The 19,941-nt window shown below is 41.3% G+C and overlaps 1 protein-coding gene across 4 annotated transcripts in view; it reads right to left on the bottom strand.

Annotated features, from left to right (window-relative positions):
- The window catches only part of CPEB2 (cytoplasmic polyadenylation element binding protein 2), a 120,104-nt gene that overhangs the window by 83,818 nt on the left and 16,345 nt on the right, over positions 1-19,941 (bottom strand). For 2 of the 4 annotated variants that reach the window (XM_073647375.1, XM_073647358.1), the window contains exon 2: positions 11,841-12,119. In XM_073647375.1, the coding sequence (XP_073503476.1) occupies positions 11,841-12,119 (279 nt within the window). Of the gene's footprint in view, positions 1-11,831; positions 12,120-19,941 lie in introns of all 4 variants that reach the window. The other 2 variants (XM_073647366.1, XM_073647354.1) reach the window with 1 other exon arrangement.

Genomic DNA, 19,941 nt, shown 5'->3' on the forward strand with positions numbered 1-19,941 from the left:
ATCTATCTATCTGGCTTGAAAAAGGCTATATTTAGCCGAATTGTCGCCACAGCTCCAGCTGAGCTAATAAACCATCTATTTTTGGAGTGCTGTCTCTACTATTTTTTCTGTATCTATCTATTCATCCATATCTATCTATCTATTCATCTATATCTATCTATCTATCTATTCATCTATATCTATCTATCTATCCATATCTATCTATCTATTCATCTATATCTATCTATTCATCTATATCTATCTATCCATCCATATCTATCTATCTATTCATCTATATCTATCTATCTATCTATCTATCCATATCTATCTATTCATCTATATCTATCTATCTATCCATATCTATCTATCTATCTAATCATCTATATCTATCTATCTATCTATTCATCTATATCTATCTATCTATCCATCCTTATCTATCTATTCATCTATATCTATCTATCTATCCATATCTATCTATCTATTCATCTATATCTATCTATCTATTCATCTATATCTATCTATCTATCCATCCATATCTATCTATCTATTCATCTATATCTATCTATCTATATCTATCTATTCATCTATATCTATCTATCTATCCATATCTATCTATCTATTCATCTATATCTATCTATCTATTCATCTATATCTATCTATCTATCTATCTATTCATCTATATCTATCTATCTATCCATATCTATCTATCTATTCATCTATATCTATCTATCTATTCATCTATATCTATCTATCCATCCATATCTATCTATCTATTCATCTATATCTATCTATCTATCTATCCATATCTATCTATCTATTCATCTATATCTATCTATCCATCCATATCTATCTATCTATTCATCTATATCTATCTATCTATCTATCCATATCTATCTATTCATCTATATCTATCTATCTATCCATATCTATCTATCTATTCATCTATATCTATCTATCTATCCATATCAATCTATCTATTCATCTATATCTATCTATCTATCCATATCTATCTATCTATTCATCTATATCTATCTATCCATATCTATCTATCTATCTATCCATATCTATCTATCTATTCATCTATATCTATCTATCTATCCATATCTATCTATCTATCTATTCATCTATATCTATCTATCTATCTATTCATCTATATCTATCTATCTATCCATATCTATCTATCTATCTATTCATCTATATCTATCTATTCATCTATATCTATCTATCTATCTATTCATCCATATCTATCTATCTATCCATCCATATCTATCTATCTATTCATCTATATCTATCTATCTATCCATATCTATCTATCTATTCATCTATATCTATTTATCTATCCATATCTATCTATCTATTCATCTATATCTATCTATCTATCTATCCATATCTATCTATTCATCTATATCTATCTATCTATCCATATCTATCTATCTATCTATTCATCTATATCTATCTATCTATCTATTCATCTATATCTATCTATCTATCCATCCATATCTATCTATCTATTCATCTATATCTATCTATCTATCCATATCTATCTATTCATCTATATCTATCTATCTATCCATATCTATCTATCTATTCATCTATATCTATCTATCTATTCATCTATATCTATCTATCTATCCATATCTATCTATTCATCTATATCTATCTATCTATCCATATCTATCTATTCATCTATATCTATCTATCCATATCTATCTATCTATTCATCTATATCTATCTATCTATTCATCTATATCTATCTATCTATCTATTCATCTATATCTATCTATCTATCCATATCTATCTATCTATTCATCTATATCTATCTATTCATCTATATCTATCTATCCATCCATATCTATCTATCTATTCATCTATATCTATCTATCTATCTATCCATATCTATCTATTCATCTATATCTATCTATCTATCCATATCTATCTATCTATCTAATCATCTATATCTATCTATCTATCTATTCATCTATATCTATCTATCTATCCATCCTTATCTATCTATCTATTCATCTATATCTATCTATCTATCCATATCTATCTATCTATTCATCTATATCTATCTATCCATATCTATCTATCTATCTATCCATATCTATCTATCTATCTATCTATTCATCTATATCTATCTATCTATCCATCCATATCTATCTATCTATTCATCTATATCTATCTATCTATCCATATCTATCTATCTATTCATCTATATCTATCTATTCATCCATATATCTATCTATCTATTCATCCATATATCTATCTATCTATTCATCCATGTCTGTCTATCTACCTCTCTAGTATCTACCTTTCTACCTCTCTCTAGTATCTACCTCTCTAGTATCTACCTCTCTAGTATCTACCTCTCTAGTATCTACCTCTCTACCTCTCTCTAGTATCTACCTCTCTAGTATCTACCTCTCTAGTATCTACCTCTCTACCTCTCTCTAGTATCTACCTCTCTAGTATCTACCTCTCTACCTCTCTCTAGTATCTACCTCTCTAGTATCTATCTCTCTACCTCTCTAGTATCTACCTCTCTAGTATCTACCTCTCTACCTCTCTAGTATCTATCTCTCTATCTCTCTAGTATCTACCTCTCTAGTATCTACCTCTCTACCTCTCTCTAGTATCTACCTCTCTAGTATCTATCTCTCTACCTCTCTAGTATCTACCTCTCTAGTATCTACCTCTCTAGTATCTACCTCTCTAGTATCTACCTCTCTCTAGTATCTACCTCTCTCTAGTATCTACCTCTCTAGTATCTACCTCTCTCTAGTATCTACCTCTCTAGTATCTACCTCTCTAGTATCTATCTCTCTAGTATCTACCTCTCTAGTATCTATCTCTCTACCTCTCTAGTATCTACCTCTCTAGTATCTACCTCTCCCTAGTATCTACATCTCTAGTATCTACCTCTTTAGTATCTACCACTCTAGTATCTACCTCTCTAGTATCTATCTCTCTACCTCTCTAGTATCTACCTCTCTAGTATCTACCTCTCTAGTATCTATCTCTCTACCTCTCTAGTATCTACCTCTCTAGTATCTACCTCTCTAGTATCTACCTCTCTACCTCTCTAGTATCTATCTCTCTATCTCTCTAGTATCTACCACTCTAGTATCTACCTCTCTAGTATCTATCTCTCTACCTCTCTAGTATCTACCTCTCTAGTATCTACCTCTCTAGTATCTACCTCTCTACCTCTCTAGTATCTATCTCTCTATCTCTCTAGTATCTACCTCTCTAGTATCTACCTCTCCCTAGTATCTACCTCTCTAGTATCTATTATCTTTGCACATCACTTAAAAATCTGTAATTTCTATTCTGGTATTGGGCACACTGATGACGCACACGTACACATGGATAGCACACGGATGGTCAAAACGGAACGTCCCACACGGACGTGTTTTTAAGCGCACATGTGAAGGGGGCTCCAGGCAGCGTTTTTGCAGCATTTTTTTATGCAAATGGAAAGTTGCTTTTTACAGTACCAGCAATAGCTATGAGATTTCAGAAATCTCATGCACACGCTTGATTTTTTTTCCCTGTCTGAATTTGAGAATTGCAGGGTTTTTTAAATCGGCATCGGGTCAATCCTTTCAGCATTTTCTGCAGTGGTTTTTCACCCATTAAAAGCAATAAGAAAGTGAAAAACCGCTGCAAAAGACACAACAAACGTTTTTGCGGCGTTTTTGGGTAAGCAAATTACGTTTATTAAACATGTATTGTAGACAAAGCACACATGTAATCGGCACCCTAAAAAAATGGAGCAGAATTGCTGCGTGTGAACATAGCCTTACTGTTCTGTCACCCACATTTGCTCCATGTAAAAAAATAAATACATAAACACAATATGTTGGATGGTAAGAAAAATTAGTTCAGCACTCCTTGCGCGCCTCTAATACTCGGACCTTCCTTGCAGTATAATGTATGAATATTTTGGGCACCGTCATTCTGCTTAGGTTTGTGGCAGGGAATTCCTCCATAAAATAGCTGTTATATAACATACTACAGAGCCGGCAATAAAGGGGATGACAGAAGCTCATGAGCGCAGAGTCTACAAAACACTGGTCGCTTAGTCATACGGGAAGGAGGTGGTGGGTTACACGGAGGGCAGGAACCTTTAGGGGCAGCTAAGTATGTAAAATAACGTAAAGGAAAGATGTGCGTAATTATGGCCCACAGTCACCACACACAATGCATTATTCACACTGTTCACTATTGTCAATCACCAGTGGAAAAAACACAACAGCAGACTGCACGTACACCTGCTTTGTGGCCCAGCAGGGGAGCTCAACCTGGTGTAATTCGGTCTAGATTTAGGGTATTCCCACATTAGCCAAAGCATCTACTCAAAGGGTCTATTCATCCCGACTCCTGGGCTGAAAAAGAGCCGAGGAGCAAATGTGTCAATTCATTGTCTCACAGGAACACTACGGGGGTTGTGTAGGAGAGCCGAAATTCAACCAAGAGGGAAATGGTGCAATGACATGAAGTCTAAGTGGTGTATGAAGCCCCTGTGCCTAGCGTATAAAGGAAAAAAATCACGTGAAAAACAATTCTAAGGCTCATTTTAGGCCAGATATAACACAGCATGTCATTACCATGATACTTGGAGTTGTGACTATACACATCTGGTATTATGGAGTGATCTGCCAGCCGAACTGTCCAGTCATCAGTTATTGAGGAAATATGGGGCATGAGTCCTTACAATTGCTTTAAGCATCTGCCTCCCTACAGCGATAAACGCCTTCGAAATGTGGAGCTGGAGAAGGATGTTATCAATACCATGGATGGCAAGAAGAGCAAACAAATCAAGCCAGACATGGCACTCAAAGCAAGGATCACCAAGCTATGACCTGCCTACTTTGGACATATCATACGAAGAGAGCAATCACTGGAGAAGGACATCATGGTCAGAAGAATAGAAGGAACAAGACAAAGCGGAAGACCAGCAGCCCGATGACTTGATACAATCAAGATAACGGTGGAGGAGACCCTGGTGGACCTATCTAGGATTGCACAAGATCGATCTTCCTACAGAGCATTCATCTATCAAGTCGCCATGGCTTCGAGATTGACCTGAAGGCCAATAATAATAATAATGAGGGAGAGATAGCTGTGAGCCTAAAAGCCCCCATACACGATCTTCAGACTCCTCTGGCAGAGGACTATATCCCGGCCAAACAAATGGATTCGCCATTGAAAATCCAACAACCCAATCCTTATCGTCTACAACTTCATCTGTCGGGAGAGGGTCAGAAGGCCCCCATACACACTAGTTGGTCAACCAATCCCACTGAAATAGACAGGTTTGGTGGACTGCTATCTTATTTGTATGGGGCCTTAAGATTGGTTTCACACATTCGTGTTTTATGGTCCTAGTAAGGACCATGATGTACAGACTGATTGGGGTCTTCTGATGCAATCTCAACAGCCTTATATATGCCTATGAGGCCGCTGAATTTGGGTCATTAGAATGCCGGAAAGTTCATACATCGTGGTCCGAACCTGGACTGTGAAACATGTATGTGTGAAACCGGCCTAATGTTCAGAAATCCTAATGAATAGGCTTCATCAGCAGGGTAGGGTCTGATAGGATGGGGAACTATCTAGAAACCATTTTAAAAGGACCTTACAGCAGGTCAAGAGTGGCCAGTGAATCCTGTGACCAGAGTCCCTTAAGGACCATAAAAATTAGAGCTAAATAAAAAAGTTAATTTCTCTGGAAATGTATGGTGAACTTAAAAACAAAAAAACCCGGAATACTCTGAAGAGAAGCTGCAATCAACAAAGCCTGGACAATTTGGGCCCAATTAATCAAAGCCTTTATGCCAGAATTCTGGTGTAAAAAAGCTTTAAAACGTCACAAAATTTTGGTGCAACTCGAGGCTGCACTAAAATTTTGCAACTTTTGGCATTCTTATGCCAACAAAGTGGCGGGAGTTGGGGCTGGACGGGGTGTGGCATGAATCTGACGAGTGAGAGAGAGAAAATTTTCCTGTCTCAAAAGTCCGGGTTTCCTTTGTTTTCAATGGGGTTTGGATTCTGGTTCAAGTTCGGGTACAGTTCTGGTACCCGAACCGAACTTTGGAATAAAGTTCGGGTCAGGTACCAGAACTCGAACTTCCACATGTCCCTCATCCCTAGTGACAGATCCTCTTTAAGGCCCCCACGGTGGCCTTCCTCTTCTACAGTCCAACATGGTCTCCAGAACTTCCTCTCCTGCCCCTTGCCACCAAAAATGGCCATAGGGTCCCCAATATTGGGTCCTTATTTATCAAAATGGTCCAAAGAAAATCTATTAGCCATAGCAAACAGAGTTCAGCTTTCATTTTTTTCTAATTAGCGGTAGTAAAATAAAACCTGCGCCGAGATTGACTGTTACGGTTAAGAAAACTATTTTTATTTTAGACCGTTTTGATAAATCGTATGATGCCCGTATACTATCCGTATAAAAATACTCTCATCTGATGAATATATACTGTATGTGTGACCACAAGCTAGATGGGACAAATTTATAAAAACGGTCTAAAAAAAAAGTACTGTTAGGTCACAGCAACCAATCGCAGCGCAGGTTTCATTTTCCAAGTGTACTAAAATATATGAAAGCTGCTCGGTAATAGGTTGCTATGGGTTACCAAGACAGTTTATTCGTAGCAATTGCACTGATCATGGGGGCAGCTAACAGACACCTTCACAGTCTGTTAGCTGCATTTTGCAGTGGATACAATGTTAGGTAATGTTTTTGACATGAAGAAATGGCAGAAATGCCGGCCATTGGAAAAGGACCTACTGGGAATAAATAGGCAAGTGGTTGGGTGACCATAGGAGCTCACGATCTATAAAGCTGGCCATGCGAGGGGTAAAAAATAATTTATTTTTGAGTGATCACAGGCTGAGGAGACACGGTGGATGTATGAGGGCCCTGGGCTACGGAGGTAGACACAATGAATATTTAATGGCCGTAGACTTCACACAAAACAATGTTCCATTGCTAAGTCACACGAGCTAAAAAGCAGCCGTTTCCTAAAGAAGATTCCCTCTAAATACCAGACCTTGTAAGGAAAAAAGAGCAAAGAGAAGAAGGACTACAGGCGACAGGAGTTTATCAGCCCAAGTCTGCCATGTCTACAGTCACATTACCCCCCACAAAGACACAATCCGTGAGGACCACTGCCTGACGAGCCAACAATATGGCCACTGAGCCATATACTGTAGATATGATACAGCACTGACCCATCTCTATCATGCTCATATGTATTTAAAGGGAACGTATCACAATGAAAATGCCGTCCGATCTGCAGGCGCCATGTTATAGAGCACGAGGAGCTGAGCAAAAGGATATATAGTTTTGTGAGAAAAGATTCAGGAGAACTTGTTTTTTCAGCATTTAAACCTTTACACTTTCTGAGATTTTTGTATGCAGTGGGCGGTCCCATCACCAATAGGACTGCCCACTGAACCACTGATAGGACCGCCCACTGGACCACTGATAGGACCGCCCACTGGACCGAAAATCCCAGAAAGAGCAAAGGTTTATTAAATGCTAAAAACTCAGGTTATCCTGAATCTTTTCTCACAAAACTATATATCAATATGCTCAGCTCCTCCTGCTCTATAACATGGTGCCTGCAGATTTATGATGACAGGGTCCGTTTAAAAACTCACGCTATGTTCACACTGAGTTTTGGATGAGTATTTCTGGAGAAGATCCTCTCCAAAATCCTCCTCAAAAACACTTTGAAAACTCTTTCTATTCATGTCTCTAGGAAATCCACTTTGAGTGTTTTTTTTTGTCCCCTGCAGAGAGGTTTGAAAACTGCCTGGTGGAAAAAGAAAAGGCATGTCACTTTTTTGGAAAGGGATCTTGAAGGAAACCTCTCCAAACTAGGCACTGACCAATCAACAGGCAACAAAAAAACATACTTTAGGAAAAAGAAAACTCATTGAAAATTCTTCAGGAAAAGAAAGACTTCTCTAAAAACTCCTGAGAAAAGGAGAGTTTTCTGAAGTGGTTTTATGGTGAAAAACTCAAAGTTTTTTAAACGTTTCAAAAAACTCTAGATGTGAACACAGCCTTAGAGCCTCCTCCACTCACTTTTCGTCATGTTTGGTGACCTTTTTAATAGATTTCCATTTAGTACAAGGTTTTCCAAATCTTTTTTCAAGTCCTATAATTAAGTAAATGGTAAAAATGCAAAAAAAAAACCTATACCCAGAGCATGCCACATTTGAAAAAAACACCACTGACCTCAAGAAAAAAAAGCCACAAAAAGACCATAAAACTAAAATGCATTTTGAGGAGGGATGAGCGGACCCATGAAAGTTTGGGTTCTGGAAAGAAACAGAACCGAACTTTAGTCCAAAGTTCGGTTTGGGTACCAGTCCTGTACCAGAACCTTAATAGCAGTGAAAACAATGATTGGAATGATCCTTGAAGGGCAAAAATAAGTAAAAAATTATGATGTATAGGTCCATGGTGGGGCATTACTGTGTATGGGCCCATGGTGGGGCATTATTGTGTATAGGCCTATGGTGGGGCTTTATAGTGTATGGGCCCATGGTGAGGCATTATTGTGTATGGCCCTATGATGAGGCTTTATAGTGTATGGGCCCATGGTGGGGCATTATTGTGTATGGGCCTATGGTGGGCTTTATAGTGTATGGGACCATGGTGGGGCATTATTGTGTATGGGCCCATGGTGGGGCATTATTGTGTATGGGCCTATGGTGGGGCATTATTGTGTATGGGCCCATGGTGGGGCATTATTGTGTATGGGCCCATGGTGGGGCATTACAGTGTATGGGCTCATGGTGGGGCATTATTGTGTGGGCCCATAGTGGGGCATTATTGTGTGGGCCCATGGTGGGGAATTATTGTGTATGGGCTCATGGTGGGGAATTATTGTGTATTGGCCCATGGTGGGGCTTTATAGTGTATGGGCCCATTGTAAGGCATTATTGTGTATGGGCTCATGGTGAGGCATTATTGTGTATGGGCCCATGATGGGGCTTTAGAGTGTATGGGCCCATGGTGAGGCATTATTGTGTATGGGCCCATGGTGGGGGATTATTGTGTATGGGCTCATGGCAGGGAATTATTGTGTATGGGCCCATGGTGGGGAATTATTGTGTATGGGCCCATGGTGGGGAATTATTGTGTATGGGCCGATGGTGGGGAATTATTGTGTATGGGCCCATGGTGGGGAATTATTGTGTATGGGCCCATGGTGGGGAATTATTGTGTATGGGCCCATGGTGGGGAATTATTGTGTATGGGCCCATGGTGGAGAATTATTGTGTATGGGCCCATGGTGAGGCATTATTGTGTATGGGCCCATGGTGGTGGATTATTGTGTATGGGCTCATGGTGGGGCATTATTGTGTGGGCCCATAGTGGGGCATTATTGTGTGGGCCCATGGTGGGGAATTATTGTGTATGGGCTCATGGTGGGGAATTATTGTGTATTGGCCTATGGGGGGGCTTTATAGTGTATGGGCCCATTGTAAGGCATTATTGTGTATGGGCTCATGGTGAGGCATTATTGTGTATGGGCCCATGGTGAGGCATTATTGTGTATGGGCCCATGGTGGGGGATTATTGTGTATGGGCTCATGGCAGGGAATTATTGTGTATGGGCCCATGGTGGGGAATTATTGTGTATGGGACCATGGTGGGGAATTATTGTGTATGGGCCCATGGTGGGGAATTATTGTGTATGGGCCCATGGTGGGGAATTATTGTGTATGGGCCCATGGTGGGGAATTATTGTGTATGGGCCCATGGTGGGGAATTATTGTGTATGGGCCCATGGTGGGGAATTATTGTGCATGGGCCCATGGTGGGGAATTATTGTGTATGGGCCCATGGTGGAGAATTAAGAAAAAAAAAAACGGCAGTCACCTCCCAGATCTTGGTGGCTACTCCGCTCCGGTCACTTTGCCCCTCTCTAATGTCACGTGACCGGCGGGGGATGGCGTTGGCAGAGTCTGGATTGTGGCTACGCTTTCTTTTTATTCCCCGCCCTGGACCCATACACAATACTGTATAATAATAATAATACTACCATTCCGGAGTAACAAATAGGGACTCCGCTTATAAACAAACAACAATAACTTTATTTATACAAATACACAGATGAGTTATCACACACCACATTACGGTCCTGAAGAAGATAATTCCTGCTGAAGTTAGCAGGCTTCACCCAGTTTAAGGCCTCTGTAATTATCCCGGAGCCATTCTTGCTGCCCACATGAAAACAAAGCAGACAAACACCCCCGACCTTCACAGCAGAGCAGCCTTGTAAGGCATTGGAGTGCGTGGAGAACATGGCTGCCTGCCAGGGGAGGAGAGCGACTGTCACTAAGCACACCTGCTTCACTGGCAGGCAGACATGTGTATCGAAACCTGGGCTCTGCGTGTTATGTCCTCTATATAGCAGGCCTGGGTGACCTATGGGTCCGCATATGATGATAAATGTACAGATTTGGTTTGCGGCTCCGTATACTTGTCCATGTAATGGATGCAGTTGCCTATTATTTATATGCACTAGTCTGGACCATAAATTGTGAATTCTGTAATGTTTTTCCATTGGGTCTAGGTTTCTGGCTGCGGATTGTTGCACACACAGAATATATGTTTGTGTGAACGCACCCGTAGGCAGCCGTATTTCACGTGGTATCTCCAGATCCAGACTCATATCGTCCAAGGCATATTCAAGGTTGTAAGTTTAGGTCAGAAAAGCCGCGAGCATTGCAGTCCATATACCAACGGTGAAATTAGGTCGTCTGAACCCAACTTTGGTATCTTTTGTAGCGAAAACATTCTTTATTAGGGCATAGTCAGACATCCATATGAATCGGGCCGAAATATGAACGAAGTGCACTGACCGGCTGGCGGCTCTCCCGACCCAAGATTGGCAGTGTCATATATTTCTATGCACCTGTCACTTTCGGGTCGGGAGAGCTGCCAGCCAGTCCCTCCACTTTGTTCCAATTTATAAGGACGTCTGATTTCACCCTTATAGGGGTTATCTGATGAGTGAAAATAAAAAATCCTCCAAAATACTTTTAGAAAGTTTCCTTCATCATTAACTCATATTTCAATAATTAAAACCTATTTTAGGGGTAAGACTGTTTTCCACTTCTTAATCTGGACTTTGTTTTTCGCCAAGTGCTAAAAAGCTACGAGTCCGAGGACCTCATTCTCTACTTCTATGAACTAAGGGTTATTATTTGATAGGGGTCTTAACTGAACCTAACTGTAAGGCCGTATTCACATTGCATTTACGCAGTCGACTGTTTTGAAAGCTGCCTCAAGTAGACGGATATGGCCAAAAATGATGTCCGACAGGGCACACGGTGACTCTGTCCGCATCGTTACAATGGCCCCATCAGCATAGACCTCCAAATCCCGTTTTTCTTCGGACATAAGCCCCGACTGAGAAACTGACCATAGGCTAAAACGCAATGTGACCCCAGCTATATCCTTACCATCCCCTACTACGACAACTTGCTATGGTTGCAACTCGACTCTAGTCATACCAGCTGGGTCAATGTTCGCAAAATGGGAGTCACACAATTTTTCCAATATCTTCTTCAGGCCAGAAAATGGAGGAAAAGCGGTAAAAGATTAAAAAAATAATCATTTGTTTTACCAAGTTGAGAAGGAAATCTAAGACGTTGGGTAACCTCTGAGAGGAGGGGGTAACCGGACAGTCCATACGCAGTGTTTCCTTGGGTCATATCTGGGCAGAGCAGGCAGGGATTTTAGACATGGACAGTATACAGTATATACACATATATGTATAAGGCATGCATAAAGGTAAAGAGCAGTTACATACCATTCTTACCTGTAAGGGTAAGAGAGAGTTGCTGTTGTTGTCCGTCCTGAACACATTGTCGTCAATCCAAGACTTGGGAGTGAGCGATGGGGTGGATCGTGTGAATTTAGGTGGGGCGATGACGTTCCCAGAGAAGGGCTTCTTTAAAGGGGAGATTTGGTTCATGGTGCCAGGCATTCCCATATTAGCGGTGCGACGATCTCGGCCATGCATCCCTCCCCAGGACATGCTGCCCGTACTCCAGCCGCTGCCTTGGTGGCTGCTCCATGGAGACTGCTTGACCATAGGCTGCAAGAGAAACCAAGACAAAATGATGAGTATGTGTATCCTGGAAACTTCCATGTGATATCGATCTACAAATATAGACACTGAGAAGACTAGATCAGATTCATCTTAAGACTCTGCTTATAGCAATGGTATATAGGAGAGGCCTAAGAATAAGACAGAATGAGCTCCAACTTTATTTGAGGAAGTATGAGCACGTCCAGTATTATCTTATACCATGGGTATAGTGAGCCGTTGGACGCCATATCTAGAACATATTGCTGGGCCGTATACACACAGACTATAATTTTTTTTCCGGGAATGTGCTATCGTTTTTTAGGCTGCCTTAAATTAAATTATACATTGAAATGTAATAAGGCCACCTTGAGATCCTTGTAAATGATACTTGGCTCCAAAATCTCAAAAGTTTTGGATTACCAGGTGTTAACCAAGTCTACTGCTGGTGGACCACTGAGACATATAGCTGGGAAACACGGGACAGTGTCTCCTGGACCGATCTCCGATAGACTAAGTGAGTAGTAGTGTCAAGGTCTTGTAGAGCAGGGATGTCAAACTCAAACACACAAAGGCCAAAATTAAAAACTTGGTCAAAGTCGCGGGCCAACCAGTATACCGTATAATGGGCCCCACAAAGTCCTCCATACAGAATAATGGGCCCCACATAGTGCTCCATACAGTATAATGGGCCCCACATAGTGCTCCATACAGAATAATGGGCCCCACATAGTGCTCCATACAGTATAATGGGCCCCAAACAGTGCTCCATACAGAATAATGGCCCCTCAGTGGTGGTTCTTGGGTCGAGGGCCAAATAAAACCACCCTGATGGCCAGATTTGACCCACAAGCCAGAGTTTGACATATGTGTTGTGGAGTCATCTCTATTGTACCACTGGAAACACAATTTTTCAATTGGTATGATCAAAAAATTCATTGCCGTAAACATTTTTAGATCCTGACAACCCCTGTAATTCAAGAATCAGGGACAGACTCAGTACATGGTATTTCCATGGCTTTACTATACGTCAAAACTGCAGTCTAGGAATCTCCGAAACCTTTAACAGGTGAGGTAGGACGCCTTGAGGAGGAAGTAAAAGAAGGAAATAAAACTATATGCAGTGAAAATATCTGGGGCGGACAATGTATATACCTTTTGGAAGGTAAGTTCCCACATTATGTAAATACTGGATTTTCCACAGTAGAAAAAATGCAGGAAATCCATGGCGGATAATAACACTGTGAACTTCAATGCGGAAAAGGTGCGGACATTCCCCGTATGTTACCCATTGCATTGCAAATGGTGAAATACGTAAGGTTAACCAAAGAATAAATTGAAATTGACTTTGACCATGGGGATAACATTTAGGTACATTTCATTCAAAATCCTTCTGCTATATTTGGTGAATTTCACCGCAAGCGAGTATGCTACATGGGAACACACCCTAATAACATCTATCCCGCCACAAGAACCATATAGTAATAGAAATTCCATACAGTATTGGCAGCAACACAAAACTGCTTATAATTTTGTGCTAGTCACATAACAGTGCCCTAAAAGAGGATCTGTCACTTATTCAAAAAAGTTTAGTTATATACCTTGTAAAAATCCCTGAGTTCCCCTTATTGTGCCGCTTTTTTCTGTTTTGCAATGCGCCTCTCCATTGCAGAGATATTCACATTTGTTTCTTCTGGATCACAGTATGTGAAATCTCTGCTTGTAGCACAACTGGGCATTTCTTCAGTCTTCTCTGGGAGGCGTGTGCTTATACTTCTCCCTCCAAGATGCTGCCAATCACAGCTAAACCTCTTATCTAGCAGTCTCAGACTCTACTGAGCTATGATTGGTAGCATCTGGAAGAGGAGGGTGAAACATGCCACCAGTAAAGACTCTGAAGAAACACCCACCTGTTGCACTACAAGCAGAGATTTCACAGTACGCTCCAAAATAAACAAATGTGAATATCTCTGCAATGGAGCAATGCAGCGCAAAATGGTAAAAAGCAGCAGAATAAGGAGAGCTCAGGGATTTTTACAAACGATTTATCACAATTTTTTTGAGCAAGTGACAGGCCCTATTTAAGACAGGGGCAGAATAGAGCAACTGTTAAAAAATACAACTATTTTACACCGGGATACTTGAAAATTACAGTGTCTTTTATGTGGGACCAATGGAGACGATGGGGAGCATCACATGCCTTCCTGGTCGGCCCCCTGCCACTTTGGGCCCCAGTGTAGCTGAACAGGCTGCACATGCGATATGTCCACCCATCAAGTACTTTATACATGTGGGCCTTTAGTTGGGCAGAATCACAATAGGCCAGTTGTTTGATAAGCATAGGATGTGCTTACCCAGAGGTCAAGTGTCCCACAGATACAGCCGGTACCCCGCCAGCCCTATACATATATATACATATTATATCTGCAGACTTCATACATTATGTATACTGCAGATCGCTGGGGAATGCAGATGGAATTCTCCATCATGTGAGTGGGAATTTACAGAGGTGTAGAATGAAAGAGCCGACTGTATATGAATCCAAAGGAACTCCCGAATCATGGCATTGCCTTATTTATAGAAAACCCAAAGCGTGCTGCCGGTCATAAGGCTGAACCACTGACTGCAGCGATACCAGTACTACAGCAACCACACCGGAAACTAATGGGTGCGGTGACCAAAACCAAACAAGTTCCACCCATAATCATAGCTGCTACTACGCTTCTAGACCCCGATACCACTGCATTATGTCCAATAACAGCATGTCACACCTCGGCTTGTATGTTAAAAAGCTATGCGGTAATTTATCAAGCATATAACGCCATTCTTTTATGTCAAGATGTAGCAAAATTTGCATTTATTTGCTGAAAAAGTAGAACAACATCTACATATATAGTGTTATATCTAAAAATGTATCAATTTATCAATCATTAATCACCAATAATTGGGCCAAATTGCGGCAAAATTGATTTAGTCACTCTTGTGACAAATATTCCATATGCGTATATTTTATATACAGTTATATGAAAAAGTTTGGGCACCCCTATTAATCTTAAGCTTAATGTTTTATAAAAATTGGTGTTTTTGCAACAGCTATTTCAGCTTAATATGTGTAATAACTGTTGGACACAGTAATGTTTCTGCCTTGAAATGAGGTTTATTGTACTAACAGAAAATGTGCAATCTGCATTCAAACAAAATTTGACAGGTGCATAAGTATGGGCACCTCACCAGAAAAGTGACATTAATATTTAGTAGATCCTCCTTTTGCAAAAATAACAGCCTCTAGTCGCTTCCTGTAGCTTTTAATGAGTTCCTGGATCCTGGATGAAGGTATTTTTGACCATTCCTCTTTACAAAACAATTCCAGTTCAGTAAAGTTTGATGGTCGCCGAGCATGGACAGCCCTCTTCAAATGATCCCACAGATGTTCAATGATATTCAGGTCTGGGGACTGGGATGGCCATTCCAGAACATTGTAATTGTTCCTCTGCATGAATGCCTGAGTAGATTTGGAGCGGTGTTTTGGATCATTGTCTTGCTGAAAGATCCATCCCCTGTGTAACTTCAACTTTGTCACTGATTCTTGAACATTATTGTCAAGAATCTGCTGATACTGAGTGGAATCCATGCGTCCCTCAACTTTAACAAGGTTCCCGGTGCCGGCATTGGCCACACAGCCCCAAAGCATGATGGAACCTCCACCAAATTTTACTGTGGGTAGCAAGTGTTTTTCTTGGAATGCTGTGTTTTTTTTGCCGCCATGCATAACGCCTTTTTGTATGACCAAACAACTCAATCTTGGTTTCATCAGTCCACAGGACCTTCTTCCAAAAAGAAATTGGCTTCTCCAAATGTGCTTTTGCATACCTCAGCTGACTCTGTTTGTGGCGTGCTTGCAGAAACGGCTTCTTTCGCATCACTCTCCCATACAGCTTCTCCTGTAGCAAAATGATGCTGCAGCTCTCTGGAGGTAGTCTGAGGATTGTCCTTGACTGATCTCACCATTCTTCTTCTCTGCCTTTCTGATGTTTTTCTTGGCCTGCCACTTCTGGCCTTAACAAAAACTGTCCCTGTGTTCTTCCATTTCCTTACTATGTTCCTCACAGTGGAAACTGACAGGTTAAATCTCTGAGACAGCTTTTTGTATCCTTCCCCTGAACAACTATGTTGAATAATCTTTGTTTTCAGATCATTTGACAGTTGTTTTGAGGAGCCCATGATGCCACTCTTCAGAGGAGATTCAAACAGGAGAACAACTTGCAAGTGCCAATTTAAGTAGCTTTTCTCATGATTGCATACACCTGGCTATGAAGTTCAAAGCTCAATGAGGTTACAAAACCAAAAAAAGTGCTTTAGTAAGTCAGTAAAAAGTAGGTAGGATTATTTAAAACAAGAAAATGATAAGGGTGCCCATACTTATGCACCTGTCAAATTTTGTTTGAATGCAGATTGCACATTTTCTGTTAGTACAATAAACCTCATTTCAAAGCAGAAACATTACTGTGTCCAACAGTTATTACATATATCAAACTGAAATAGCTGTTGCAAAAACACCAATTTTTATAAAACATTAAGCTTAAGATTAATAGGGGTGCCCAAACTTTTTCATATAACTGTATATATATATATATATATATATATATATATATATATATATATATCAGTTTTCCAATGCACTATACCCGGAGTTTCCTTTTTACGTGGGACTGATCTTTCAGTAAAGCATGGTAGTGGTGGTCACCAGTCAGCAGAGTACGGGCCACTGTTTGCAGCAGCCTGTTTATGGTCATATCTGCTAGGAAGCTATGAAGAATCGGATTTCCTGACATCTTTTCTGCTCAGTAGTCAGATCCCTTTTATATAAGCCTCATGGGTAGGTCAAGTACCTTGGTATGGGTCATAAGGTGCACATCTGGGTATGATCATAGACTTGGGGTGATCATGTGCCTGTGCACATCTGGGTATGATCATAGACTTGGGGTCCTTTGCGTTCACTCGAGATGGGTGCACTTGGCTTAAAAGTCATCGCCTACTTTAAAAGGACATGGGGGGCGTAAGAAATAAAAAAAAAATATTCATACCTCCCTGACCGGCACCTTTATTCCTGTTTGGATGGAATGTGCCAATCAGTGGTCGGTGACTGGTTGCAGCGGTTATGCTTATACCAGAGATCAGGGGAGGTATGTACTTTTTTTTTTATTTCTCTGGGCCCATTAGGGACAACTCCATGGGAAACCAACTCAAGGATGGAAGGTGGTCCATGTGCCACCATGGCCACTCAGAAGATCACTACCTTCCTTCACCTTTGCTATTCCATACAGCAGTTTGTTTGCATACGTCACCCCAACATGACGACGCACAGCTTGTCACAGTCACAGAGCTTATTCACCAGTAAAGAATTTCCTCCATTGTTCGGCTGGGAAACACCAACAAGAAAAAGTGTTTTCCAGCTACCAAGGCTCCGCTTACCACCAAACACGACGACACAAACAAAAGCATGATCAACTGCAGTAATGTGACTGAACCGGCCAAACCAAGAGGGAACGGCTAATGACAACGTAGTCATAATGAGAGGACACACTACTATTTCAGGCACCGAGCTATAAACACTCATTAGTAATAATAGGGCTGCCAATAAAAGGTTTTGTGTCAGGAACCTGGGTGGGACGACAAGAGTTACAGACAGGGAATACTACAAAGATCCCTACACCAGGTCACACCCACTGTAGCTATCAAGTCAAGTTTCTCTTACATTATGTACTCAAATCAACCACTGAGGTGGTCACATTGACTAGTCTGCCAGTCCGAGATGTTTTTGAGAAAGCTATGGGACAACCATTATGGCTACAAGAACAGCACCATCAGTGGTTGTCACTCAGGACCTGTCCTAGTTATGTAGGACTGAAAATTACCCTGTGAACCAGCCAGGACCTAAAATCATGATTGAAGGTCCAAGCATTCTGTAACAAAGCCTCCTCAACCAACACTCCTCATATGGCGCAGAAAGTAGGGTTTTTATGGACCTCCCTATCTGAAGGACCTGAATGCAATGCGTTATGCTCATGCCAGGCCTATAACAAAGTATCCTGGGAAGTGAAGTGGTGTCACCGTGGAAAGGCGTTGTTCATAGTTGTTGGGACCCTCGGTCTTAGTGTACTTGTCACCAGAAATTAAATGCACCATTACATATGGTTCATCCATGTAATACATGGATGTGCCAAGTCCTCCCGACTTACAGAAACTCTTTCTAAAAGCCCACCATGATTTGGCTAATAGACGAAGGTCCTTTACACCCCCCCTCTAATAAGTCCCTATTTGATTTCCAGACAGAACAAGTGTAGAGTTCATTTCAGTGCAGAGTACCCGGGCGTATAATGCATTGCATTACATTTAGGTGGCAGATGTATATAGAAACACAGCAAGCTGGTGCCAAGCATGTGATGGGTGTATCAGGGCTCCATAAATAGAGAATATTAACACACACAAGACTCAACACTTGGCACCGGGACAGATTTCTGCAGAATGAATGAGTAATTGATGAGGATGTTTTCGTGGGTGTCATATTGTACTGGAGAATTGTGAATGCTTCCAGTGATGATGGATAAAAAGTAGGTGGAGGAGATCACGAAGATGCCCAGGAAAGCTGTATACAGATAACAGAGGTCCAGGATATACAGATGTGAGGTCCAAGCTAACCAGAAGTGTACAAGTAGAAATGCCAGCATATGCTTTTCACTATACAGTCCACAAACAATGTATAATAGTCCTACGAGCACATAACCCACCAAATCAGGTCTTATAGACATCATTCCTCCTGTTATACTATAGTTCTCTGGACCCCCTATTAGTCACATGGTCATTCAATTAATGGTGGTGACCACCAGGATCAACATCTAGATCACCACATGGATTCCTACCCAGATCAACACCTAGATCCTCACCTGGAGCACCATGTGGATCTCCACCTGGATCAACACTTGAACCCCACCTCGATCATCACATGGATCACTATCTGGATCACCACATGAAACCCCATCTGGATCAACACCTGAACTTCACCTTGATCCTCACCTGGATCAGGATCACCACGTGGATTCCCACCTGGATCAATAGCAAATCCCACCTCAATTATCAATTTGATCACCATCTGGATCACATGTGGATTCCCCCCTGGATCAATACCTGAATCTCACATAGATCCCCACCTGGATCACCACATGAACCCCACCTCAATCAGCTTCACCTCGATCCTCACCTGGATCACCACATAGAATCCCACCTGGATCAACACCTGAATCCCACCTCGATTATCACTTGGATCACCATCTGGATTCCCACCTGGATCAACACCTGAATCCCACCAAGATGCCCAACTGGATCACCATGTAGATCCCCACCTACATCAAGTCCTGAACCTCACCTCAATCGTCAAGTGGATCACTACCTGGATCAACACCTGGTCCTCACCTGGATCACCACGTGGATTCCCACCTCGATTATCACTAGGATCACCATCTGGATCACCACGTGGATTCCCATCTAGATCAACACCTGAATCCCACCTCGATCATCACATGGATCATTATCTGGATGACCACCTGGATCCATGTCAGAATCCCCACCTCAATCATCACGTGGATCACTATCTGTATCACCACGTGAAACCCCATCTGGATCAACACCTGAACCTCACCTTGATCTTCACCTGGATCACCATGTGGATTCTCAGCCGGATCAACACCTGAATCCCACCTCGATTATCACTTGGATCAACACCTGAATCCCATCTTGATCCCCACCTGGATCACATGTGGATTCCCACCTAGAT

This window comes from Phyllobates terribilis, unplaced genomic scaffold (genome assembly GCF_046119375.1).
Source record: "Phyllobates terribilis strain yellow unplaced genomic scaffold, ASM4611937v1 Scaffold_1__5_contigs__length_1240528914, whole genome shotgun sequence".
Taxonomy (NCBI): Eukaryota; Metazoa; Chordata; class Amphibia; order Anura; family Dendrobatidae; genus Phyllobates; species Phyllobates terribilis.